General features: G+C 38.9%; 1 protein-coding gene across 1 annotated transcript in view; it reads left to right on the forward strand.

The window, feature by feature from the left end:
* Positions 1–22226, forward strand: part of ITGBL1 (integrin subunit beta like 1) — a 167073-nt gene that overhangs the window by 67772 nt on the left and 77075 nt on the right. The window contains exons 6-7 of the mRNA XM_087937935.1: positions 1333–1473; positions 5026–5172. Coding sequence (XP_087794061.1) covers positions 1333–1473; positions 5026–5172 — 288 coding nt within the window. The remainder of the gene's footprint in view (positions 1–1332; positions 1474–5025; positions 5173–22226) is intronic.

Here is a 22226-nt window from a genome sequence, read left to right on the forward strand (position 1 = left end):
CTGCCTGGACAAGAAAATCTCCAGGGTTCCCTCCAATTCTTTATTTTGTTATTCTATTAATTTAATAACATTTTCTGTAAAAGGCTTTTCTTTGATAATGACAGGAGTAGAAAGACATGCTGTTTGAGGACCAGATGGGAGGAGTGTTAGTCGCTCTGACTCAGTATACATACCCAAAACTCTTTAGGGCTGTTTGCATAACATAGCAACCCATGTGGCTTAGGTATAAGGAAATACACTTCTCCTATTGCTCCTCTCTCTGAGCTGCACAGCATGGACACAGTAGTCCCCGGTTTGTGTAATGGCCTATCACACTGTGTGAACACAATGTCCCCAGGATTTCCAGCAGGAACAAACCATGGAGGGTCACCATCATTTGCTTAAAGTTTGTTTATGGGGAAGATCACAGCAGAAGACCCCAGCACCCTGCATTTGCTCAGCATGGTAAATGATAAACAAGCAGATACCAAGCCACAGCACACAGAGAGGAATGACCGAGTGTGGGTGTTTAATAACAAGCAAGCTTGTCTGTTGTGTCTATTTAATGTCCTCTGGGTATGCAGGTAGTGCTAGGGGTCTTTGGAGAAAGATCCCAAAGAGCTGAAGGTAGTGCTCTTTACAAGGAGTCAAAGAACTTATGGTACCTAGGATAAATATAAACTCAGGAAAGCAAACCTAGCCACACCCATATATTATACCCAATAGATAATCAAGACTGGATTATTGTGATCTAGAATGCACCCGCATCCACCCTTTTCAGATGCAAATGTTGATTTCCTCTAGTTAACATGTTCAGGAATGATAAATTTGGTCTTGAAATAGCCATTTCAAACACATCTGCTAAGTCAATAGTTATAGGTAATCACAATTACAGTTCTCAACATTGTGTAGACTCTTGCTGATTTTTCTTGAGTTCTGATTCTTCAGCAAATGTATGGACAAAAGGAATTAAAACCCAAATAATTTGGTTTAAATTCTTCCTATCTATCATCTATCTATCTATCTATCTATCTATCTATCTATCTATCTATCTATCTATCTATCTATCTATCTATCTATCTATCTATCTATCTATCTATCTATCTATCTATCTATCTATCTATCTATCTATCTATCTATCTATCTATCTATCTACCATACATCTAACACACACACATACATCTCTCCCTTCCTTGGAGTACTGCATCACTAACATACCCTTGTGGCTAATGCAAGACTTATTTTCATGGCATTTGGCTATGAAAAGATTGCCCAGCCTTTTCATATTTCATTTAAATATAAAACCATTGGTTTTTCTTTGATTCTGTTATATATCAACTTTTCCTATTGCAGGAACCTGTGTATGTGGAGAATGCATATGTCATGATGTTGACCCAACTGGAGATTGGGGAGATATTCATGGAGATACTTGTGAATGTGATGAACGCAACTGCAAGGCAGCCTATGATCGATATTCAGATGATTTCTGTTCAGGTAAAGGAAATAATTCAAGGACTTAATGTGATCTCAATGGAAGATTTAATATGCTTTACAGTGGAAACTCTAATAATACAGAGCCCAAATAATAACATACATTGTTAAAATCCTATTTATGCCACAATTACAAACTTGTGTCCTGACTTCATAAGATTGTAAGTCATAAGATTGCATGATGACATGATCCCACATTCTGTCATTTCCTGTCTTTGTCCCTTTTGTGTGGAGGAACAAAATGACCTCACTCCACAAGATTTCCAGAAAGTGATCTGGTGGCTGGATCTGTATTTTGCCACATGAATTCATATCCTCCTGAGTAGCCAGGCTAGTACCTATAAAAGAGAATATTAATAGCTCAGAACTGATGTGTAGGGTCCTTGATGCTCTCTGAACTTGCTTGTTTTCTTGCAGACATGCCACTACTCAAATAAGTAACATCATCAGTTCTAGGTCTATGTTCATTACCTAGTCATGAATGAAACATCTGTAAGAAAACAACCAAGCTCAAAGAGTACCAAGGACCCAAAGTTAATACCATCTAGCACAGAGGTGGTATTCATCAGGTTCTGACCAGTTCTGGAGAACCAGTAGTGGAAATTTTGAGTCGTTCAGAGAACTGGCCAATACCACTCTGACTGTAGATTTTACAGTATCCTTCCCTTGCCAATCACCAAATCACGCCCACAGAACCGGTAGTAAAATAATTTGAATCCCATCACTGATCTAGCAGTTACAGCTTCAAAGCTGAACAGCTGCTCAGAATCCATTGTTTTTTTGAGATGGACAGCTATATTATTTTGAAAATTAAATAAAATATGTAGGTACATTGAAATGTTTAATATAAAATATCAAAGCATGGAGTCTAGTATCTTGCAACTTTTCCTCCTTTGCGTCCAAAATATTGAACAAACTTTTTATCCACCTTTGTTTTGTATAACTCTGGGTGGCAGATAAAATGCTCCCTACTATTTTCCCCACAAGAGCCCAATTAGTTGGGATGAGCTGGGACAGAGCGACTGGTCCAAAGTCACTCAGCCGGGAAAAAAATTAAAACTCAGAGGTGCTCAGTTTCTAGTCAGTCACATCTACCTATACCATAATTGCTCTCTAAACATCCTTAACAACCCATATTCATTGAATTCATGCCAGCCAAGTACCAATGGAGCAATTGAAGAATCAGAAGGAAGCAAGTAAATGAAATTATTTTGGCTTAGAATAAACTGAGTCAGTGCCTGTCAGATAATTTTTTTTTCATCAATTCTGAAGAAGAAAACATAAGGAGGAAATAAAGTCTGCAAAAATGTATTCAATTTAACCATCTGGAAATTATAACAAACCAGCTTGTAAATCTAGGTGCCTGCCTAGAATTAAATGAAACATTTGGGGTTAATTTAAAATTTTTATACCAAAAATCTGGAAACCATATCATTCAATTTTACCTGGTGGAGTTTCCATTGGAGATTCCTATACTCTCAATAGTTTATTTCACTCCAAATAGCTGATCGTTGTCTTCTTCAGACCTGATTTCAATAGTAGATATTATTATAGAGATCCTACCAAAATCTCCAACTGGGAAGAAATAAACCTCCTTCTAATAACCTCTCTCTCTCATAGATTCTAAGCATTAGAAAAAAAGAAAAGAAATGAGGGCTATAATGCACTTTCCTGTACCCCAATTTCCTATGAAAAAAAGTTATCTAATTTTTTATCATTCTATACACATGTTAGGAATGTGATGGAAGGTGATCCATTTATTTTATTTTATTATTTTCTACTTATATATCATGCTTTTTTTCCCATCAGGAAGCTCAAGCAGAGTACACAAATTTCCTAATGAGATTTAAGCAAATTTCTAAGTTTGAATTATACAAAACTTCCCTCCATTTATTTCAGAATATCAGCCTCACACCAGTGCAGTTAGCAGGATGGAGACGGTCTTCAAAGAATTCTTTCATAAGAGATTAAGGACAAAAAACTGGGGGAGGGGAGTTCATCTGAATGCAGATGAATGCGATTTTTTATGTACTAGAGGTCATATTTTCTATCAGAAGGTTAAGGTTTGGGGTTTTTTTTTACATTAATATGTACTGTGGCCTATAAAAGTTTGAAAACTCCTTATCTAGGGGACACTAAATGGCCTACTTGTTATCTATCTTAGTCTTGGCTAGGTCTCTAAACTGTGTCTTTGTAATTTTAGGGAAGCATACACTTTGATAACCACCATATTTTTTTTAAAAAGGGTCTTAAATCACCATAGCTTAAATAGGAAGACAGAACCTTTCTCGTTGAATTGCTGGACTTTTAATACAAAGCTATTCCTGGTGCTCTCTGGGCTTGACTGTTTGCAGGTCTTTCACTACTCAGTGAAATTCCTGGATAATTACAAGCAAACTCAGAAAACACTCAAGAACTCCACTGTTCAACCCTGGACTAAAGATATTGTCTTCTGTTGGATAGTGAGTTATTTACATATGAAACACTTAAAAGCAGGGGTGGGATTCAAATTTTTTAACAACCAGTTCTGTAGGCATGGCTTAGTTGGTGGGAGTGGCTTGGTGGTCATGTGACTGGGTGGACATGGCTATGTGGTCATGTTACTGGCTGGGCGTGGCCAACTCAACATCACTCACATCGAGGTACACATCTGGCCTCTCGTGACTGTGGGGATGCTGCAACAGTCGTAAGTGTGAAAAATGGTCATAAGTCATTTTTTTCAGTGCCATTGTAACTTTGAATGGTCACTCCACACAAGCAAAGTATCAGCAAAGGAGGGGAAAAAAAACTCCAGAGAAGTTCCTAAGATGTCTAGTCCTGCCAAGAATGTAATAATGGTTAACAGAGAGGCAGTTTCTGCAAGCAACACCAGAATGTTTCCTTCCTGCCTTCCTTACAGGATTAGACTGGTAATTTCTTCTAACAACCGGTTCTCCGAACTGCTTAGAATGTAAACAACCGGTTTCAGCGAATAGATGCAAACTGGTAGAATCCCATCCCTGCTTAAAAGGTTATATCAGATCTTTGGTTTGGTATATTGGAACTGTGATGGACTTCTGGTTGCTCTCCTACTGCTGTACCACAATTTGCTCTAAGATGAAAAAATATTTTAAAAAGTTAAATAAGTGCTAGATACAGGATGTTTGAGAAGTCAGGCTACTTTGCGAAGATATGGGAAAATATATATGCATGTATATGTGTGCATGTGTACTCTCAAAGTCTCCTTGGTCCAGAAGAAAAAAATATAAAAAACTACTGAAGGAAGTTATAAGTATGATACAATTCACACAAACAATAGCAAGAAGGTAGGTAGTGTCAATTCCACTGACTCAAGAAACATTCAAGCAGAAGCTCAGAGATTTTAGACTACTGCAGGGGTCTTCAAACTTGGCAACTTTAAGACTTATGGACTTCAACTCCCAGAATTCCCAAGCCATGCTGGCTGGAGAATTCTGGGAGTTGAAGTCCCAAAGTCTTAAAGTTGCCAAGTTTGAAGACTCCTTGACTACTGTTTGGAGATGGAAGTGAAATATGTATGTTTGTTTTGCTGTTAAGGTCATGGCCAGTGTAACTGTGGACGATGTGACTGTAAGACTGGATGGACGGGGAAGAAATGTGAACATCCAATTTCTTGTCCTATCTCCCCTGAAGAGAGCCTTAGGAAATGCCAAGGAGATGCACATCTTCCATGTTCTGGCAGAGGTAGGTTACTTGGATTTTCCAGGATGATCATAATATACATGCTTGGTGAAACTAAATTGCTTCCACAAACGAACCTTTGTGAAAGCAATTTAGCTTCACCAAGCATGTACATTAGTTTACAGTCAGATATTTGTTTTAGATTAGAGCAGTTCTCCAGCACTGCTGGCTGCTTGCTTAATGTTATCTGGAAAACAAATGAAGTGGAACAATGAGGCACAGATTTGCTTGATGAGCAATCCATCATGTAGACTTTGCCACCTGCTCAATTTCCTCCCTGGCCTGCTACATTAAATGGCAAGGATCAGCAGGTGGCTTGGGATCTCAAAAGTTCTTCATGATTGTTTCATAGATTCAGGTCATCCTTTATGTTGCTGCATCATGTAACTTGTGAAAGTAATATCCCATTAGCGCTCAGTAGGGAATAAATATGCTTAGTTTGAAAGATATGAAGAATTCATTTTTCTTATTCATATTTTATAAGAACAATGTGCTATGTGTTATATCTGCAACAACGGTGTGCTGACCTGATGTTTTGCTTGTTATTGTGTTCGTGGTTTGGTAACAGATAATTAGTGGTGCAGTCTTGCCAACTTAGGGGTGGCAGAATATTTTAAGTAATAAATATTCTTATTCAGGAAACATCAGTCCCAAAGGCTGACAGCAAAGTGTGAGGAAGTGATGTATTAACATACACTGGATAGTGAGTAACTTTGCCCTCTTCACTATATATGGCATTATAAAGACTCCTGGTGAACTGAACAACTGTTTCAGGGCTAGAATTGAACTCACATTAGTTGTGCCATGAAAAGCTAGGTTGCAGCTTCACCCGATTATTTGTAATTGGAAAAAGTGTTAGCTGAACTATGTCCCACATTTGTATAAAATAAAGCAATTAGCTTAAAAATGGTTTCACTTGATCATTCCAGTGTTACAGGTTAGAACAAAATGTTAAATGTGGAAATTTGCATATTTTATAGAGAAAAGCAGTACAGGCATTTCTTACAGAAATTGTAGTATTATAATGTCAACATTAAACTTTTAGAAAAGTGACACTGAGATTTGCAATCAAGTCTTTAGGTTTCCTTAAAAGCAAGGTCTTTATTGGAAGCAAGTAAATTCTACTGACTAATTGAAGATAATTCTGGAATGCCTCTTGAAGCTTCTGAAAAAAATAAGAAATTATGAGTTTGTCTTCTGTATTTACCTACTGGTTTTCAAATATTGAACCTTGATTCGCTATTTAAAAAGGATTGCGTTTTTTTGGTCTTTCCATGTGCTGATTAAAGAGAAATATCTTACAATCTGAAGCATTTACAATATATTACTTATTACCATTCTTTCATCAATGATTGTTTTAGTAACAATGATTACAGTACATGTGGATATTTTATTTACTTATTTTATAATGTCTATAGCCTGTCCTGATCAATAAGGACTGTGAGCAATGTGGATATCTATTTGAAGAAAAGCTTCAGAGATGCCCCATTACTAAATCAAACAATTGCCCATTGAAACAATATAGTTCTGGCTTGTTACAGAATGCCAATTGGGTGTAATTCTTTGTAATTACAGAAAGAGAAAGGAAACTACTAATAGAAGACCTATCATCATATACCTCTCATGGAGGTTGTTTCCATAAACAGGTCTTTTGCTGCTGGCCAGGCCAGACCATAAAGTTCAGTTCTGGTAAGACGGGGGTCCCCAAACTTGGCAAGTTTAAGACTTGTGGACTTCAACTCCCAGAATTCTCCAGCTATGCTATGCTGGCTGGAGGATTCTGGGAGTTGAAGTCCACAAGTCTTAAACTTACCAAGTTTGGAGACCTCTGTGATATATCCAGGCAAGGCCCCAAAGCTAACCCAGCTCTTTATGCTGGGACTGGAAGCTGACAGAATTAGTAACCATTGCAGCAACTTCAGAGTTTAGGCTATTCTAATTTGATGGGTTATCCTTTACATTTGGTATCAGCTGGATCCTAACTAAACAATTAAAGCACAAGCAGATTTTCTCAAAATCCTGCCTTTCCTATCATACAGGTTAAACATATAGGGGGAAATGGTCTTCCTTATCTCACTTCCTTTCAAATTCTGAATTACTGTTTTTCCAAATTCAATTTTGCAGAAGCTGAAACATCTTTCAGGAGAATTACTTATTATCCCAGCACACTAATTCACCTTAATATATTTTGTATTCTGGGGTGATATCTAGGTTGTTGTTATTGGTGGTATGTGTGTATGTGTGTGTGTGTGTAGGATATAAAATATATTAAGGTGAACTAGTGTGCTGGGATAATAAGTAAATTCTCTGAGACATTGTAGAGAAAGCATTCTCTATTATCCATCTTAACTATTTGATCTAGTATACTTTTCACATTTCTGAATCCTATCTGTTCTTTTAGTATTTCTGTTTCTACATTTGGCTCCCACATGAAATTTATGCCCTGGTTTAATATTTGCACATTCTGTTGTAGCTCTTTCTTCAGTACATCTTTCATTTTTCTTTTCTTATTCTTTCCATCACTTGTTGACATCATTGAGATATTTCATTTCTTTGACACTGAAATCTGTGTTCTGCTGTCATATATCTTTCTTTATTGCCCAAGGGTTTTACATAGATGACTTTGCAAGTTAGTTTAATTTTGAGTCCATTGTAAGTAATTACCTTAATATGCCAGCAGAATATTTCACTGATTGGCTGGTTTCCAGATACTTTTTTAATTTTTAATTTATTTATTTTGATTTGTCAATCACTTACAAGATAATAGGTATAAGTATATACATAGTTATGAATACATGAAATGGGTACATATAAGAAAAATAAAAGAAACAATAGGACAGGGAAAGTAGGCATGTTGGTGTGCTTATGCATGCCCCCTACAGACCTCTTAGGAAAGGGGTGAGGTCAATAGTAGACAGTCTAAGGTTAACGTTTTTGGGGTTCGGGGAAGAAACCACAGAGTCAGGTAGAGTATTCCAGACATTGACCACTCTGTTGCTGAAGTCGTATTTCCTGCAATCAAGTTTGCTGTAGTTAACCTTGAGTTTGTATCTAGCGTGTGCTCTTGTGTTGTTATGATTGAAGCTGAAGTATTCATTGACAGGTAAGTCATTGCAATGTATGATTTTATATACCATACTTAGATCAGACCGAAGACGGCGTAATTCAAGGTTTTCTAGGTCTAGAATTTCAAGTCTGGTGGCATAAGGTATTCTACAACAAGTAGAGGAGTAGAGAACTCTTCTTGTGAAATATTTCTGGACTTTCTCAACTGTGCTAATATCAGATACGTAATGTGGGTTCCAGACTGATGAGCTGTATTCGAGTATTGGTCTAGCAAATGTTTTGTATGCTCTAGTTAATAGTGTGATATTACCAGAGAAAAAGCTATGTAGGATTAGGTTAATAACTCTTAATGCCTTTTTGGCTATGTAGTTACAGTGGGCTCTAGCACTTAGATCATTAGAGATGAGTATTTTTTAAGGTCCTTTGCAGAGCTTGGATCATCAACAAGGTCTTGACTATCCAGCTTGTATTTTATTTTCTGAGTTTTTTTGCCAATATGTAAGACAGAGCATTTATTTGTTGCGATTTGAAGTTGCCATTTGTTTGACCATTCTGATACATAGTCAAGATCTTTTTGAAGGGTAGCAGTATTGTCTGTGGTGTTGAATAGCTTTATATCATCAGCGAAGAGAATGCAGTTGCTCTTAATATGATCACAGAGCTCTTTTATGTAGAGTATGAAGAGAGTTGGTCCTAGAACACTGTCTTGGGGGATACCACTATTGACAGGTACAGAATTTGATAGGACACTCCCAATTTTGACCATTTGTTGTCTGTTTGACAGGAATGCTTCTATCCAGTTATGCAGGTGTCCAGAGATACCGTAAGATTTTTAGTTTTTAGGAGTAGTTTGTCGTGTACCACTGAATCAAAGGCTTTACAGAAGTCTATGTAGATTATGTCTATTGTTTTGCCCTGATCGAGTTGTGTAGTCCATATAGTTTTGCAGTGTAAGGGTTGCAGATTACAGGATAGTTTTTTTCTGAAACCAAATTGTTTATTAGAGAGTAGGTTGTTTGTCTCTAAGTGGAGGATAATGGATTGGTTAATAATTGATTCCATTACTTTACAGGTGACGCAGCATAAGAAGATTGGTCTGTAATTTTCAACTAGGCTGGGGTCTCCCTTTTTGAAGATGGGGATGACCATGGCTTTGTGACCATAGGTTAGGCAAGGAGCTGGTCCTGAAAGATTTTTCAAAGATTATGCTTTGAGGTTCAGCTATGGCAGTGGATAGCTTTTTAAAGAAGTAGGCACATATTCCATCCGGTCCAATAGATAGAGATGGTTTTAGATTGTGTAGTGCTTTTTCAACATTGTCTTCTGTAAAATTGATATCTATTAGATCATTGTAGTTTTCTGTGGTTCAGCTAGGAAATACTGGGCATGATCCATTGCTGTTTATAAATACAGAGCCAAAGAATGTGTTTAAGATGTTGGCTTTATGGTGTTATCGTTGCAGTCTTTACCATTAGGTCCTATCAGGGGTGGGATGGACCTTGAGTCTTTTAGTTTGTTGTTTACAAAATTGTAAAAAGCGCGGGTGGAATTGGTGCATAGAAGGTTTTCCTCTTGTTTAATGTGATAATTGGTGCATTCAGTCTTTATCTGGTGATATAAATTTTTGTATCAGCTTTTGAAGTTGGCAACGTGACCAGATTTGTTTTTCTGCCAGAATGATCTCTTTTTGGATTGAAGTTTCCTTATTGTTATGGGTAATCTGTTTTTTGTTTTGTTTTGGGAGTTGTTATTGGTACATATAGTTTGATGACTCTTTTGACTTCAAGTAAAAATATGTTGTAATGGTCTTCAACAGTACTACATTCAGTGAATAGAGATTGCCAATCAAGGGATGAGAGATCGTTTTCTATAAGATCATAGTTGCCTTTTTTGAAGTTTTTTTTTACTGAGGCATTCTCATCTGATGCATGTATATGCTTCCTTGTTTCACTCACTTTTTAATAACAAAAGGTCACTTTTACCTTTAAAATCCACACAGTTACTACCTTCTTCTTCTTCTTCTTTTTCTTCAGCGTTTGTCTCGCGCTCGGGCGAGGTCCGCTAATGTCCTTGAGTACTGCTTCCACACCTCTCTGTCTGCCACGTGTGTCGGGTCTGCCTTCGCGATCTCTAGATCGGCCTTGATCGTGTCCATCCAGCGTTGTTTAGGTCTACCACGCGGTCTCGCTCCTCCGACAGTCACCTTCATTACAGATTTGATGATGGATTCTTCCTTGGCGCGGCTCATGTGGCCGAACCATCGTAGCAGGACTGCCTCATGACCGTGGGGATGGGCACGACGTTGAACCGTCTACGCACTTCTTCGTTCCTGGCGCTTGATCGAGTAGGGTGAGGCCTACCGACCATCGGAGCATTCGCATCTCCATTATCTGGAGTCTGCTTTCGACTTCTTTGGTCGTCGGCCAGCACTCTGCGCCGTATGTATGGCCACGGGCGCACCACAGAGTTATAGATTTTCGCCTTCAGGCGCATCGGCATCTTCTTGTCACAGAGGACGCCCGTGACGGACTTCCATTTGCCCCACGCTGCATTGATCCTGGCTGCCACCTCAGTTTGTAGTAGGCCTTCTTCCCCAAGAGTAGTTCCCAGGTACTTGAAGGTGGAGCGCGCGGTAGCTCCTGCCCGTTCACGTGGATGGAGCCTGTCATTTCATTGTCAGTGGTCAGGTATTCGGACTTCTTTAGGTTCAGCGGAGCCCGAACTGCTCGAGGCGGTCGTGCCACTGTTGGACTCGGTGCTCTAGTTCAGCCTTGCACAGGTTGGCCAGGAACACATCATCGGCGTAGAGCAGCGTCCATGGGGCGGGCGTGTACAGGTCGTGTGTAATTGTGTCCATCACCAGAATGAACAGCAGTGGTGAGAGAGCAGAGCCCTGGTGTACGCCGGACGGTAATATTAAACTCCTCTGATATCCCAGCTGCCGCTTTTACACGGCTTTTGTGACATCTGTATAGGAGTTGGACCCATTGTCTACGAGCAGCTCAGGCACGCCGTGGTCTCGCAGTGCGTACCAGATGAGATCGTGCGGGACTCGGTCGAAGGCCTTTTCCAAGTCTAGGAAGGCGGTGTGGAGCGGGATTTTCTTCTCTCTGTGAGCCTCCATCAGCATCCGCACACCGAAGATGGCGTCGGTGGTGCCGCAGTTCTTGATGAATCCAGCCTGGTTGGCGCTGATGTCGGCGGTGTCCCGAATGCGCTTATCAAGGGACGCGTTCAAAGATCTTCATAGTGTGTGACAGTAACCTGACCGGTCTGTAGTTGGAGCAGTCCGCTGGGCTGCCCTTTCCCTTCCAGATCGGAACAGTGGTGCTGCGGTACCAGTCGTGTGGCACTTTTCCGTGGAGACGATGTTGTTGAACAGCTCGCACAGCCACAATGCGAGCCGGTAGTGCCTTTTTCAGAAGTCGGCAGGGATGTCGTCTGGTCCTGTTGCCTTACCGTTTTTCATGGCCTTGATGGCGTCGGCGACCTCACTGGCATAAATGCCTGAGACTGGGCCTTCAACTGGGTCACCTCGGGGTTCGTGGGTGTGGGAACTCCTCGGTGGAGATCTTCTCGAAGTATTGCCGCCACCTCTCCGCAGCGTCTCTGGGGTTGACGATCAAATTTCCCTTTCGTCGTTGATCCCATGAAACTGGTCAATGTCCAGGGTCTTCCTGTGTCTGCTTTTGGCTAGGCGGTAGATCTCATTCTCGCCTTCTCGCGTGTTCAGCTTCTCGTAGATGTCATCGTAGTGGGAGCTTCTGGCTGTCGCTACTGCTTTCTTGGCTGCCTTTTTGGCCGCCTTGTATTCGCAGAGCTTCTCGCTGGTCTTGTCCTGAAGAAAGGCCTTGTAGAGCCGTTTCTTCAGGTGTACGGCATCTTGTACTTCCGGTGTCCAGAGCCATGTATCTCGTTCGATGCGTCTCCGTCCTGGCTTGGTGCAACCAAGCTGTTGGCAGCCGGCAGTGTGAACAGTGCTCTTCAGCATGGACCATGCTTCCTGTGGCCCGTCGACCATCTGCGGGAACTGCTCCGGTTTGATGAGGGGTCCCGCCATCTTCTTCTGGTTCCACCACTTGATTCGTGGCTGGTCTGCATTTCTTTTGTCAATCCTGGTCTTGGGCTTGCTGATCCTGATCTTCGCCATCAGCGGCCTGTGCTGACTGCTTTCGATTAAATGCACGGGTGCGCCTTGGCGTTGAGCACGTTTTTTAGCGGCTCTTCGTCAAATGCGATGATGTAGTCGATCTGTGTGTGGTGGCTCCCGTTTCTGCTATGGTAGGTGAGGAGTTGAGATTCTCGCCTAATGAAGCAGGTATTCGTGATGGTCATATCATGGGAGTCGGCAAAGTCCAGGATCCTCTGGCCATTCTTATTCGTATCGCCTGTGCCGTGCCCACCGTGGCACTGGTGTCCGTTTTTGTCCCGCCCTACATGACCATTCAGGTCGCCCGAGATGATGATGTCGTCTTCGTGTGGGATCTGCCTGAGTTGGATGTCGAGCAGTTCCCAGAAGGTATCCTTCTCCTCCTCGTGACATCCGGTCTGAGGGCGTGGCGGACAAGATGTGTGGCGCTGCCTCTCGGTCGCTACGACGATTATCATCAGTCGTTCTGTGAGGCGCTTAACTTCTGCGACGGAACTTTGCCAGCTTGGACTGACAACCACAGCTACACCGCCGGCGGTTTTCCTTACAGCTGGTGTATATGATCTTGTAGCCGTCTATAGTCGTAGCCTTGTTGCCCTTCCAGCGAGTTTCCTGGAGGCAGCAGATGTCCAGCTTCCTGTCCCGCATGGCCCTGACGATCTCGGTCGAGCGTCAGTCAGCGAATCCACGTTCCAGGTGGCCACCTTGAGCGTCTGGCAGTCCTCTGTTCCCGCTTGCGTTTTTCACACGGCCGTGCTTTCCGCGTGGACCATTTCGTTGATTTTTGGCGCAGGCCAATGGTCTCCTGCGCCCGTCGGTTCCCCGACGCGGTAGCATTGGACGTGTGTTTTGTAGTGGACGTTTCCATCATGTTGATGCGGCATTTGAGTACTCCAGCCGGCCTGTCGCGTGGGCCTGTCGTCGGAGGGTCTGCTCTCAGTTACGGTCAGCGTTTGACGGCTTCGCGCATCCAGGGGACACCACTTGGAGGTGGCAGACCGCTCGTCCCCCAACACAGTTACTACCATTCTTATCATATCAAGAAATGCACCCTTCTCTTGGAATAAATGGAGTCCTTTGTTTACCATTAAAGAGAATGCTAATTAGATCCTTTAATTGCTATGCCCAGTATAACATTGTCACTTTTTCCCTGTCTCGGCCATCATCATCTGTAGACACTATAGTCATGTAGCGTAGGGATCATGGGACTTGGTTGATTTACAACCAAATGATTACAGGTAGAATGATTTAATGTGCCTGTTCCTACATTTACAGATGAAGATGATATCATTCCATTTTTTTCATAACTCACTATTGAACTAAGAATACCAAGCTTTCTTTCCACAAATTATTAAGTTGAGGCTATTTGGAAAGAGGAGTGCAACATTCTTAAATTATGGGCAAATGAACTAGTAATTACAAATTAATCCTGACAGGTAGATATTTACTTTTTATGATACTATCCAATGAGAAACATAATTAGTAATTTTAGTTTTATTTATTAATTCAGAGGTATAGTTCACTAAAAAAAGGTGCTGTATGTACATCTCATGTAATAAAATAACTTCGATGCATATATGAAATGACAAATTTCTTCTATTTAAATACAATGTTAATATACTATGATAATGGAAAATTAGTAGATTAACAACATACTAATTCATAAGGAATAATAATATAAAATTTAGGGTGATAACTGTGAATTACTTTTGCAATAAAATAACTAAAGTTAGAATCAAAAACATGTGTTGTTGAACATCAATGAAATTTTTTTATAGTTGTAGACCAGCATGAATGTTATAATGAGTTGCAATTATGGCACGTACAGTGATGGGATATTTTCAGAGAGTTAAAGGGAATAAAAATATAAACTGAAATTATTTCTTTATAAAGAAATTCACAATTTTCTCCACATGCAAAACAGTAATGTTAAATCTTTGATAATTGGTAGTTCAGAAGCAGTCTTTCTTTGAATGGACACTTTAAACTCAGCCAACTATCTTGAGAGATTGAAATATTCTCACATTGTTTTGTGACTATTACAATTTTTGTTGTTAAATTTGGATTAAAATTAAGGAAAATTGCTAACCAATCATGCACTTGTATAGTGCAAAAACAGTTTTATGTGATGAATTTAATACACAATGATCATTTTTAGAGGCTGGAAGAGATGGTGGTGTTGATTTTCTTATGTGCTACCTTGTCTCTCCAAGGAGCCTAGGGCAGAACACAGAGTTAATTTTAGCAAAAATGCAAAGATTTATATGATCTGAAGAATAACCAGAACCATGTTTTCTGAGCAGTCTATTGTAACATTTATCAGGAATGGTCAAGAGGAGCTTTTCTGATTAACAAATGTTATTAAAGGGCACATCTTCTATGAACTGCAACTTTTCAACTAACCCAGATATTTTTTTTTGCTCCGTCCTCTTTACCATCACATATAAATTCAGAAGTTCCTTCACATGGTTTTTCTCTAATATGATATATGCTATCATCTAACAGCAATGTCTTTTTGGATTCCATGTGAAACAAATGTGCAAAAGAATAAATGAAGATGAGTTTGACATCAGGACTCAAAACAAGGCAAAATAATGTCAGACCATTTCAACCTCCCAGGACACTCTATTGTGGATTTCAAAGTGAGCATTTTGGAACAATGAGTTTAATAGCATCACTGAATGAAAGAATTCATGCACATCAAAAGATTTCAGGCTCTCACAAAAGGTCTCAACAAACACAATGGGTTTTTATTACGTTACAGTGATTATTTGATATAGTCCTTGTAATCTATTTTACATATAAGCTGATATCTCCTGTTCGTTTTTCAGCTGCTCCATTTGGGGCCATTTCTGTAGCAACTTACATGGTGTTTTTTATATGATAGAAGGAGTATTGTATTGAATAAAACAAGGTGGCTTGGACAATGAACCCTCAAAAAATTTAAATTGGGATGATTTTATGACTGTATTGTGCACCACAGATACTAAGAATTTGTTCCCGTTTTTCTTTGACCTCAGTAACTATCCATTCCAACATGAGATGTTAATGATTATAATGTCTGATGATTAAATATGCTGGTCATCATGGTTTCCCAATTTAACACAATACCACAGAAAAGGAAAACTTCCAGTACTTGAGGGCTGTCATAGATAAGAGGGGGTAAACTTATTTTCCAAAGCACCTTAGAGCAGGACAAGAAGTAATGGGTAAAAGTTCATTACAGAGAGATCCAATCTGGAACTAAGGAGAAATCTCTCAACAGTAAGAACAGTTAATCAATGGAATGGCTTGCCTCCAGAAATGATAGGTGCCCCATCACTCCGGGATTTCAAGAAGAGACTGGACAGCCATCTGCCTGGAATGGTATAGGATCTCTTGCTGTGGGCAGGGGCTTGAACTAAAAGACCTCCAAGATTCCTTCCAATCCTAATTCTTCTATGTTCTCCTTACTGTGTAGACTGAGTCCCCAGACTATTTTACTTTTGTTAGTGATGGGTGACTAATTTGGAGGTGTTTTAAATGGCAGATTTGGTACTAAAAATAAAACTATTCCCACCTCCCTAAAGATAAAGTTGAATACTTATGAAATTGAATGTGACCATTGACCAAATCGTGAGCATTCAGTCAGTGTTACATGTTTCAATTAAGGAAGGCAAATAATATAGCAATTTAACTTGTATATAAGATTAATTTGGGGGTTAAATACTTCTTTTAGAAAGTCACATTGAAGAAGGCTGGGAAGCAAGTGGAAATCTGAATAAACCAGAGGAGAAATAAGAAATAATTATGTTTCTACATAAGTGATTTCATTACAATTTGATAGGAACTCTCCCTCCCTTCTCGCTTTATTTTCTGAGATTTAAAACTTAATGCTTGATTAATTTCTAGTGTTTGTTTTTTTAAACAAAAAATAAGTTTTCTAGAGATGGTAAGTTTCCTTAGGTTAATGAAGAAGGTACAAATGCAGCACATAACTATGAATCTTCAAGCTGTTCAGATAATAATGTATGAATCAGCTTCATTTCCAGCATATTTCAGGGCTCAAAGAACATTCATGACAGCACAACACGATTCTATTCAACGTTGTTGCAAAATTAGAGTATTAAAGCCCTTAATCTTTTTCTATTGCTCTAAATCACATTCTTTATTCAAAAGTATAAAATGATGAGCAAAAATGAACAAGAACAGAAAACCGATATAAAAGGGGGAAAATACACACCAATGTTTAAAGACAATTCTACAGAATATGAGCAAGAAACATTGGTAAAACCAGAAGTCAGTGTTTTAAAAAATATTTTCGTTAGACATTATTTTATACATGTCAGTATTTAGATTAGAGTTTTTATAACATAAATAGATGTAATCTTATAGAAGACATATCACTTGCAAATCTTGTATTTTTCTAAAATACAAGCATCTTAATTACATTTAACTCCACGTTGTGGAAATATAGGAGCCAAAAGTTGGTTGTAAGGTAGTCTCTGGATTAAAGATCCTAGTTCATAAAAACTAATGTGAGCAAGGCCTGGATAAATTTGGGTTTGGTTGAACCTCTGACATACTGGCCACAGTAAACATAGTGATTGACACTATTCTTACCTTGGTAGGAAATACTGTTTATGGCTTGCAGTTAAGACAGATACCGTGATTTGTATTACTAAAAAGAATTATGTGAATATCTTGATTAACTAAAGTCAAGATGAATACTGGAAATCAATATTTATGCGCCCAATGTGACAGATGAAAGATTGCAAGTTGGAAGGTAAGAGGAATATATAGGCAAGAGCATGGATTAATGAACAAAATAAAAAGAAATAGACATGTGTTTCTGAAATTTGCCTGAATTTATGGAGTAGAGTTTATTTATCACATTTATACCTGCCTTACATACAGGTAAGAATAGATGCAGACAATTGGAGGGGTAGCTTTAATTATAATGGGGCTACACTTTATATCAGAAAGAATGATTTGGTTGTTATGGGGAATGTATGAAAATAGAAATCCATAGGTTTGTGATAATTGCATGTTGTGTTCCAGTTAGTAGTATTAACAGATGGGAACTTTTTACAAATTCCAAGGTTCAGTATGTACCTCAGACTAGCACTGAAGTTATCTTAGTATAATCTTTATAATTCTTTCTTGACCTTATCTAACTGCATAGGGTTAATGGGGAAACAAAGTATTTGAATGAGAAGGAAATGTATTAACAGCTTAGAAAAAGGTGCATTTTTTTTTACATATATAGTTTAAACATAAGACTATCTACAGTATATGTATATGTAGCAAAGGAATAGAAAGGTTGCATTTGTGGTGAAATATTGAAAATTCAAAAGGGTTCACAAAATTTTAATAGTTTTAAATATGGAATATTTTGCATGAAACAAAGATAATGACTGGTTTCCATATCAGTAACAGGAAGGTGTAAATAAAGCATTTAAATTGGGAGAATAGTAGCACACATATAGATATAGAATAGAATTTATTATAACTATAAATATATTGAGATTAGGAGGTGGAAGACCAAGACTAGGAATATTTAAATGTATTATTATAATTAACAGGGTGCAAAAATATACTGGAATATATAGTTTTTAAGGATTACAAATTCAGGGGACTTAGAGATATAATTTTGGGACTGATTAAATCTTATTAACAATTGGTTATATTGGTGTTTACAGAAAGTTGAGATATTGAAGATTTGGTGGAACACTGAGTGATATTTATAATATTAAAATATTTGTGACTTAACAGCGGTTAATAAGTATATTGTATGAAGAAATGTTATTGATATCTACATATATTTTTGGAGAAAGTGATAAAAAAATCATAAAGAGAGAAAAGTATTGCTTAAAGATAGTGAGGTGGGTATAGAAAAACTCCAACAAACGGGAAAATAAAGAAAAAGGTACAAATTGGGAAAATAGTGTAATATATATTGATACATAAAAGAATATATTATAATTATAATAAGCATATCAAGGTTAGAAGTTGGAAGATAAAAACTCTGCATATGTAATTGTATTATTACTGTTAACATTGTGTGAAAAATATATTAACCCAGTCATTACACTGTCCACAAAAAAATGTTGGTTGTTAAAAGAAAACTACAAATGAAACATATATGGTAAATAAAGCATTTGTGGGAAGAAATGAATGTTTAGTGAACGATTCAATATTGAGAATAGAGTAGAACAAAGAAATATAATATTTCCTTAGTTGTTTAATGTATTTGCGGATAAGCTGTATTTTGAACTCTTGTGACAGTACAAATGTTTCAGCAGATGTCTGAAGACAAAAGTTTCCTAAAATGAAATGCCACCTTGATTCTTACTGATCATTACCACATTTATGTTATTCAATATGTACAGTCTGTTCCTTGTTTGGGTTTTTTTTTCATTTCCAGAAAATGATTGGAATAATCTCATTTACGATAAAACAAAACTATTCTGTTCAGCATAATAATTTAAAAACAAATTACATTTTACTCTTACAAAAATAAATATTGATTTTTTTAAGGGTCTTGTTCTTTACTACTAGATCCCCCAATCTTTGCAGCTTGGTGGCCCAGCTGGGGTAGAGGAGGGGAACTGGGCAGCGTGAGCGGCAGGCGGGTACATACGTGTGCGCACCCATACAGCCCTTACGTAAGTGGCAAGGTGGCGCGTGTGTACACAGCTCAATCTACATAAGTGGCAGGCCGGTGTACACACATGAAAGTGCCTCCCAGCCCACTGCTCACGCAAGTTGGGCTGTGCACACACACATGCACTCCAGCCAGACACTCGCATAGCCCAATTCTGAATAGGTTGCAGTGTGATAGTGGACCGGGACCCAGGAGTTAGGGATCCCTGCTTTACTACAGTGAGTAATTTAACATCTGAGTCTGGCATCTTTTTTAGCCAGAAACTGAATGTATAAGGCTCAGAACCAGAGGTGGTATTCAGCAGGTTCTGACCAGTTCTGGAGAACCGGTAGTGGAAATTTTGAGTATTTCGGAGAACCAGCAAATACCACCTCTGTCTGGAGATTTTACACTATCCTTCCCCTGCCACGCCTACCAAGCCACGCCCACAGAACTGGTAGTAAAATTTTTTGAATCCCTCCACTGCTCAGGACATATATATTATATATAGATGGTTTGATGAAGCATAAATTAAAGATAGAGGATACCGAAAATTTTGGGAAACATTTGTTTACTTTTTTCAAGTTTATTTTTATTTCACCTTTATTAGTTTTATAAATAATTCAAGGCAGTAGACATATCTAATATTTTTTCCTCCTCCTATTTTCTCCACAACCACACCCTGTGAGGTGGATTGGGCTGAGAGAGAGTAACTGGCTCAAAATCAACCAGCCAGATGTCATACGTGAGGCAGGACTAGAACTCACAATCTCCTGGTTTCTAGTCTGATGCCTTCACCATTTGACCAAACTAGTTCAAACCCTATGGTCTGTCCTTCTTCCATTCCTTCTCCCAAAGCTTGAAATTGTCTTAAAATTAGTCAGAATTCTCACCATAATATATGCTGTAATAATATATATGAAAAAGAAGACCTGACACACAAATTAAAAAGTGAACAGGAGGAAAGCTTAGTTATCATTTAAAATTGAACTCCATATATTGCAGGATAGGATGAGAGCCATTGTGGTAGATACATTCATAATTTTTGTCTGCCTGTCTTCCTATATCTGTCTGTCTTTATCACTATCTATCTACTATATGGCGAACCTATGGCACACATGCCACAGGAGGCACGCAGAGTCATTTGTGCGGGCACACAAGCCCCAGTCTAACTTACTTGCACTGCACATGCGCGCACCTCCCAGCTGATTTTTTGGCCCATTTGAGGCCTTTTTTTGGCCTCCCAGAGACTTGAGAGAAGCTTCTGTGGCCTTTGGAGGCCAAAAAACAGGCCCGTCTTTTTTCCTGTATTTCCTGTATTTTCGGAAATATGGGAAGTGACGAAACAGGACCATTTTTTGGCCTCCAAAGTCTGCAGAGGCTTCCCTCGAGCCACTGGGAGGCCAAAAAAAGACCTCAAACGGGCTGAAAAATCAGCTGGGAGGCGTGCGCATGCACAGTAAGAGAGTGTAAGAGAGTGGGGGTGGCGATCGTGCACATATGTGCAGGGGGCTGGGGGGGCACATTGCCTTCTGGGTGCCGGCACAGGAGCCCAAAAAGGTTAGCCACTACTGTACTATGTGATCTACTTATATTTATATAGATTTTTCCTTTAAACTAAGCATTCCCTTTGGTAAAATCTCATTGCATAAACGAACATCATTGTACTGAATTCGGTGTGCAAGGAAGTTTAGTGCAAGATTCCATTTATTGTGAACTTTTCAATTTGTATCTGACATAGCCCAAAGGGTCAGAATTGGCCTGATCTGGTTCCCAAGAGTGGCTACGTAACTAAGTAGACATGTGTATCTTACTTACATAATCAGGCTGATGAACATCCTGAATGAAGTCAGTAAGGGTGGATTGCATACTTGATGATGTATGTGAGAGCAGAACAACTAGCAATTTTATAAAAGAGTCACAATTTATCAAATCATATTGCGAGAAGCTCAGTTTGACCTTTGATCAAATGAATCAATTTGCAGAGTAGTTCTTTTTGGATTTGATTTATTTTGGTTTGAGAGGAAAAAAAAACCAATGTTTACAACACAGCAAAGACAGGGTGGAAAAATGACTGCAATTCTGTAACACTCGAAGAAAGCCAAAGGACTGCTATGGATATCCACATCGAACAGAAATTATAGAATGATGCTCCTTTTTACTGTTTTGGATAGGCATCTCTTCTACATAAACACATTCATTGTATGATAGATTAAAAGCCAAAATACAAATCCTTCTTCATCCAGACCACATTATTTATAATTATGCTTCTCTAATTTTCCTCATGTTTTCCAAAAACCTTTACTTACAGTTACAACCTGAGTGCAGATAGATCGACTTTTTTTCTTTGTTGATTCTACATCTTTGTTGAGATTTGTTTCTAAACAAACTATTAAGCTTCTGCAACAACCTTTTTACTCCAAATTTATAACAGCTTCCCAGTTGACATCACCTTCCCTATGACTTTTTTTTACTTTTACTGAGCTTTTCTTCCAACAAGCTTCATCCCTCCCTCCACTCTTCTCCATCAGTGCTTCTACCTTTGTTCACTTTGTCTTTATCCTAGCCTTGCTTGATCTAGTTAAGATACTCGTGTTGTGTAATCAGATGACAGCAGGAGAAAACGGTGAGAAGTCAACTGTTGCTGGACCAGCCAGAACCGGACACTTTCCAAACATGCTTGTGAAGCATGAATGTTTGCTTCCTCTAAAACATTTTTGCAAATGGTGTTGGAGATTTGGTCAGGATCAATGGTGTCCCCAGTGCTGAGAAATACAGGCAGATACTTATTCATAATGCCATACCATCAGGGAGGCGTGAGATCGGCCCCAAATTTATACTATAGTAGGACAATGGCTCCAAACATACAGCCAATGTCATGAAGAACATAAGCTATCATGTCAACTTGGAAAACAGCTATTCATTTAACACCTACCAGTTTATCCCCGAGAATGCCTGGAGAGAGGAATGGTCCAAGGTACCTTCTGGTGGCCTGACCATTAGTGATCCATCTACCAAACCACCTTGTTTTGACTTGCCTTGCTTTATCTTGAACAGAATTAGGTATAATACTGGAAGAAGTGCCTCTGCCCTATATCATTGGAGATGAAAAGCTTCCCTTCTTGCAATTGTGCTGATATGCAAAACATTAAACATATTGCTCAAGATTGCCCATGACATGCTAGATAGTTGAATTGGACATTCATTTATGAGACA

Source organism: Pseudonaja textilis, chromosome 8 (genome assembly GCF_049901715.1).
Source record: "Pseudonaja textilis isolate UNSWEBS1 chromosome 8, rPseTex1.2, whole genome shotgun sequence".
NCBI lineage: Eukaryota > Metazoa > Chordata > Lepidosauria > Squamata > Elapidae > Pseudonaja > Pseudonaja textilis.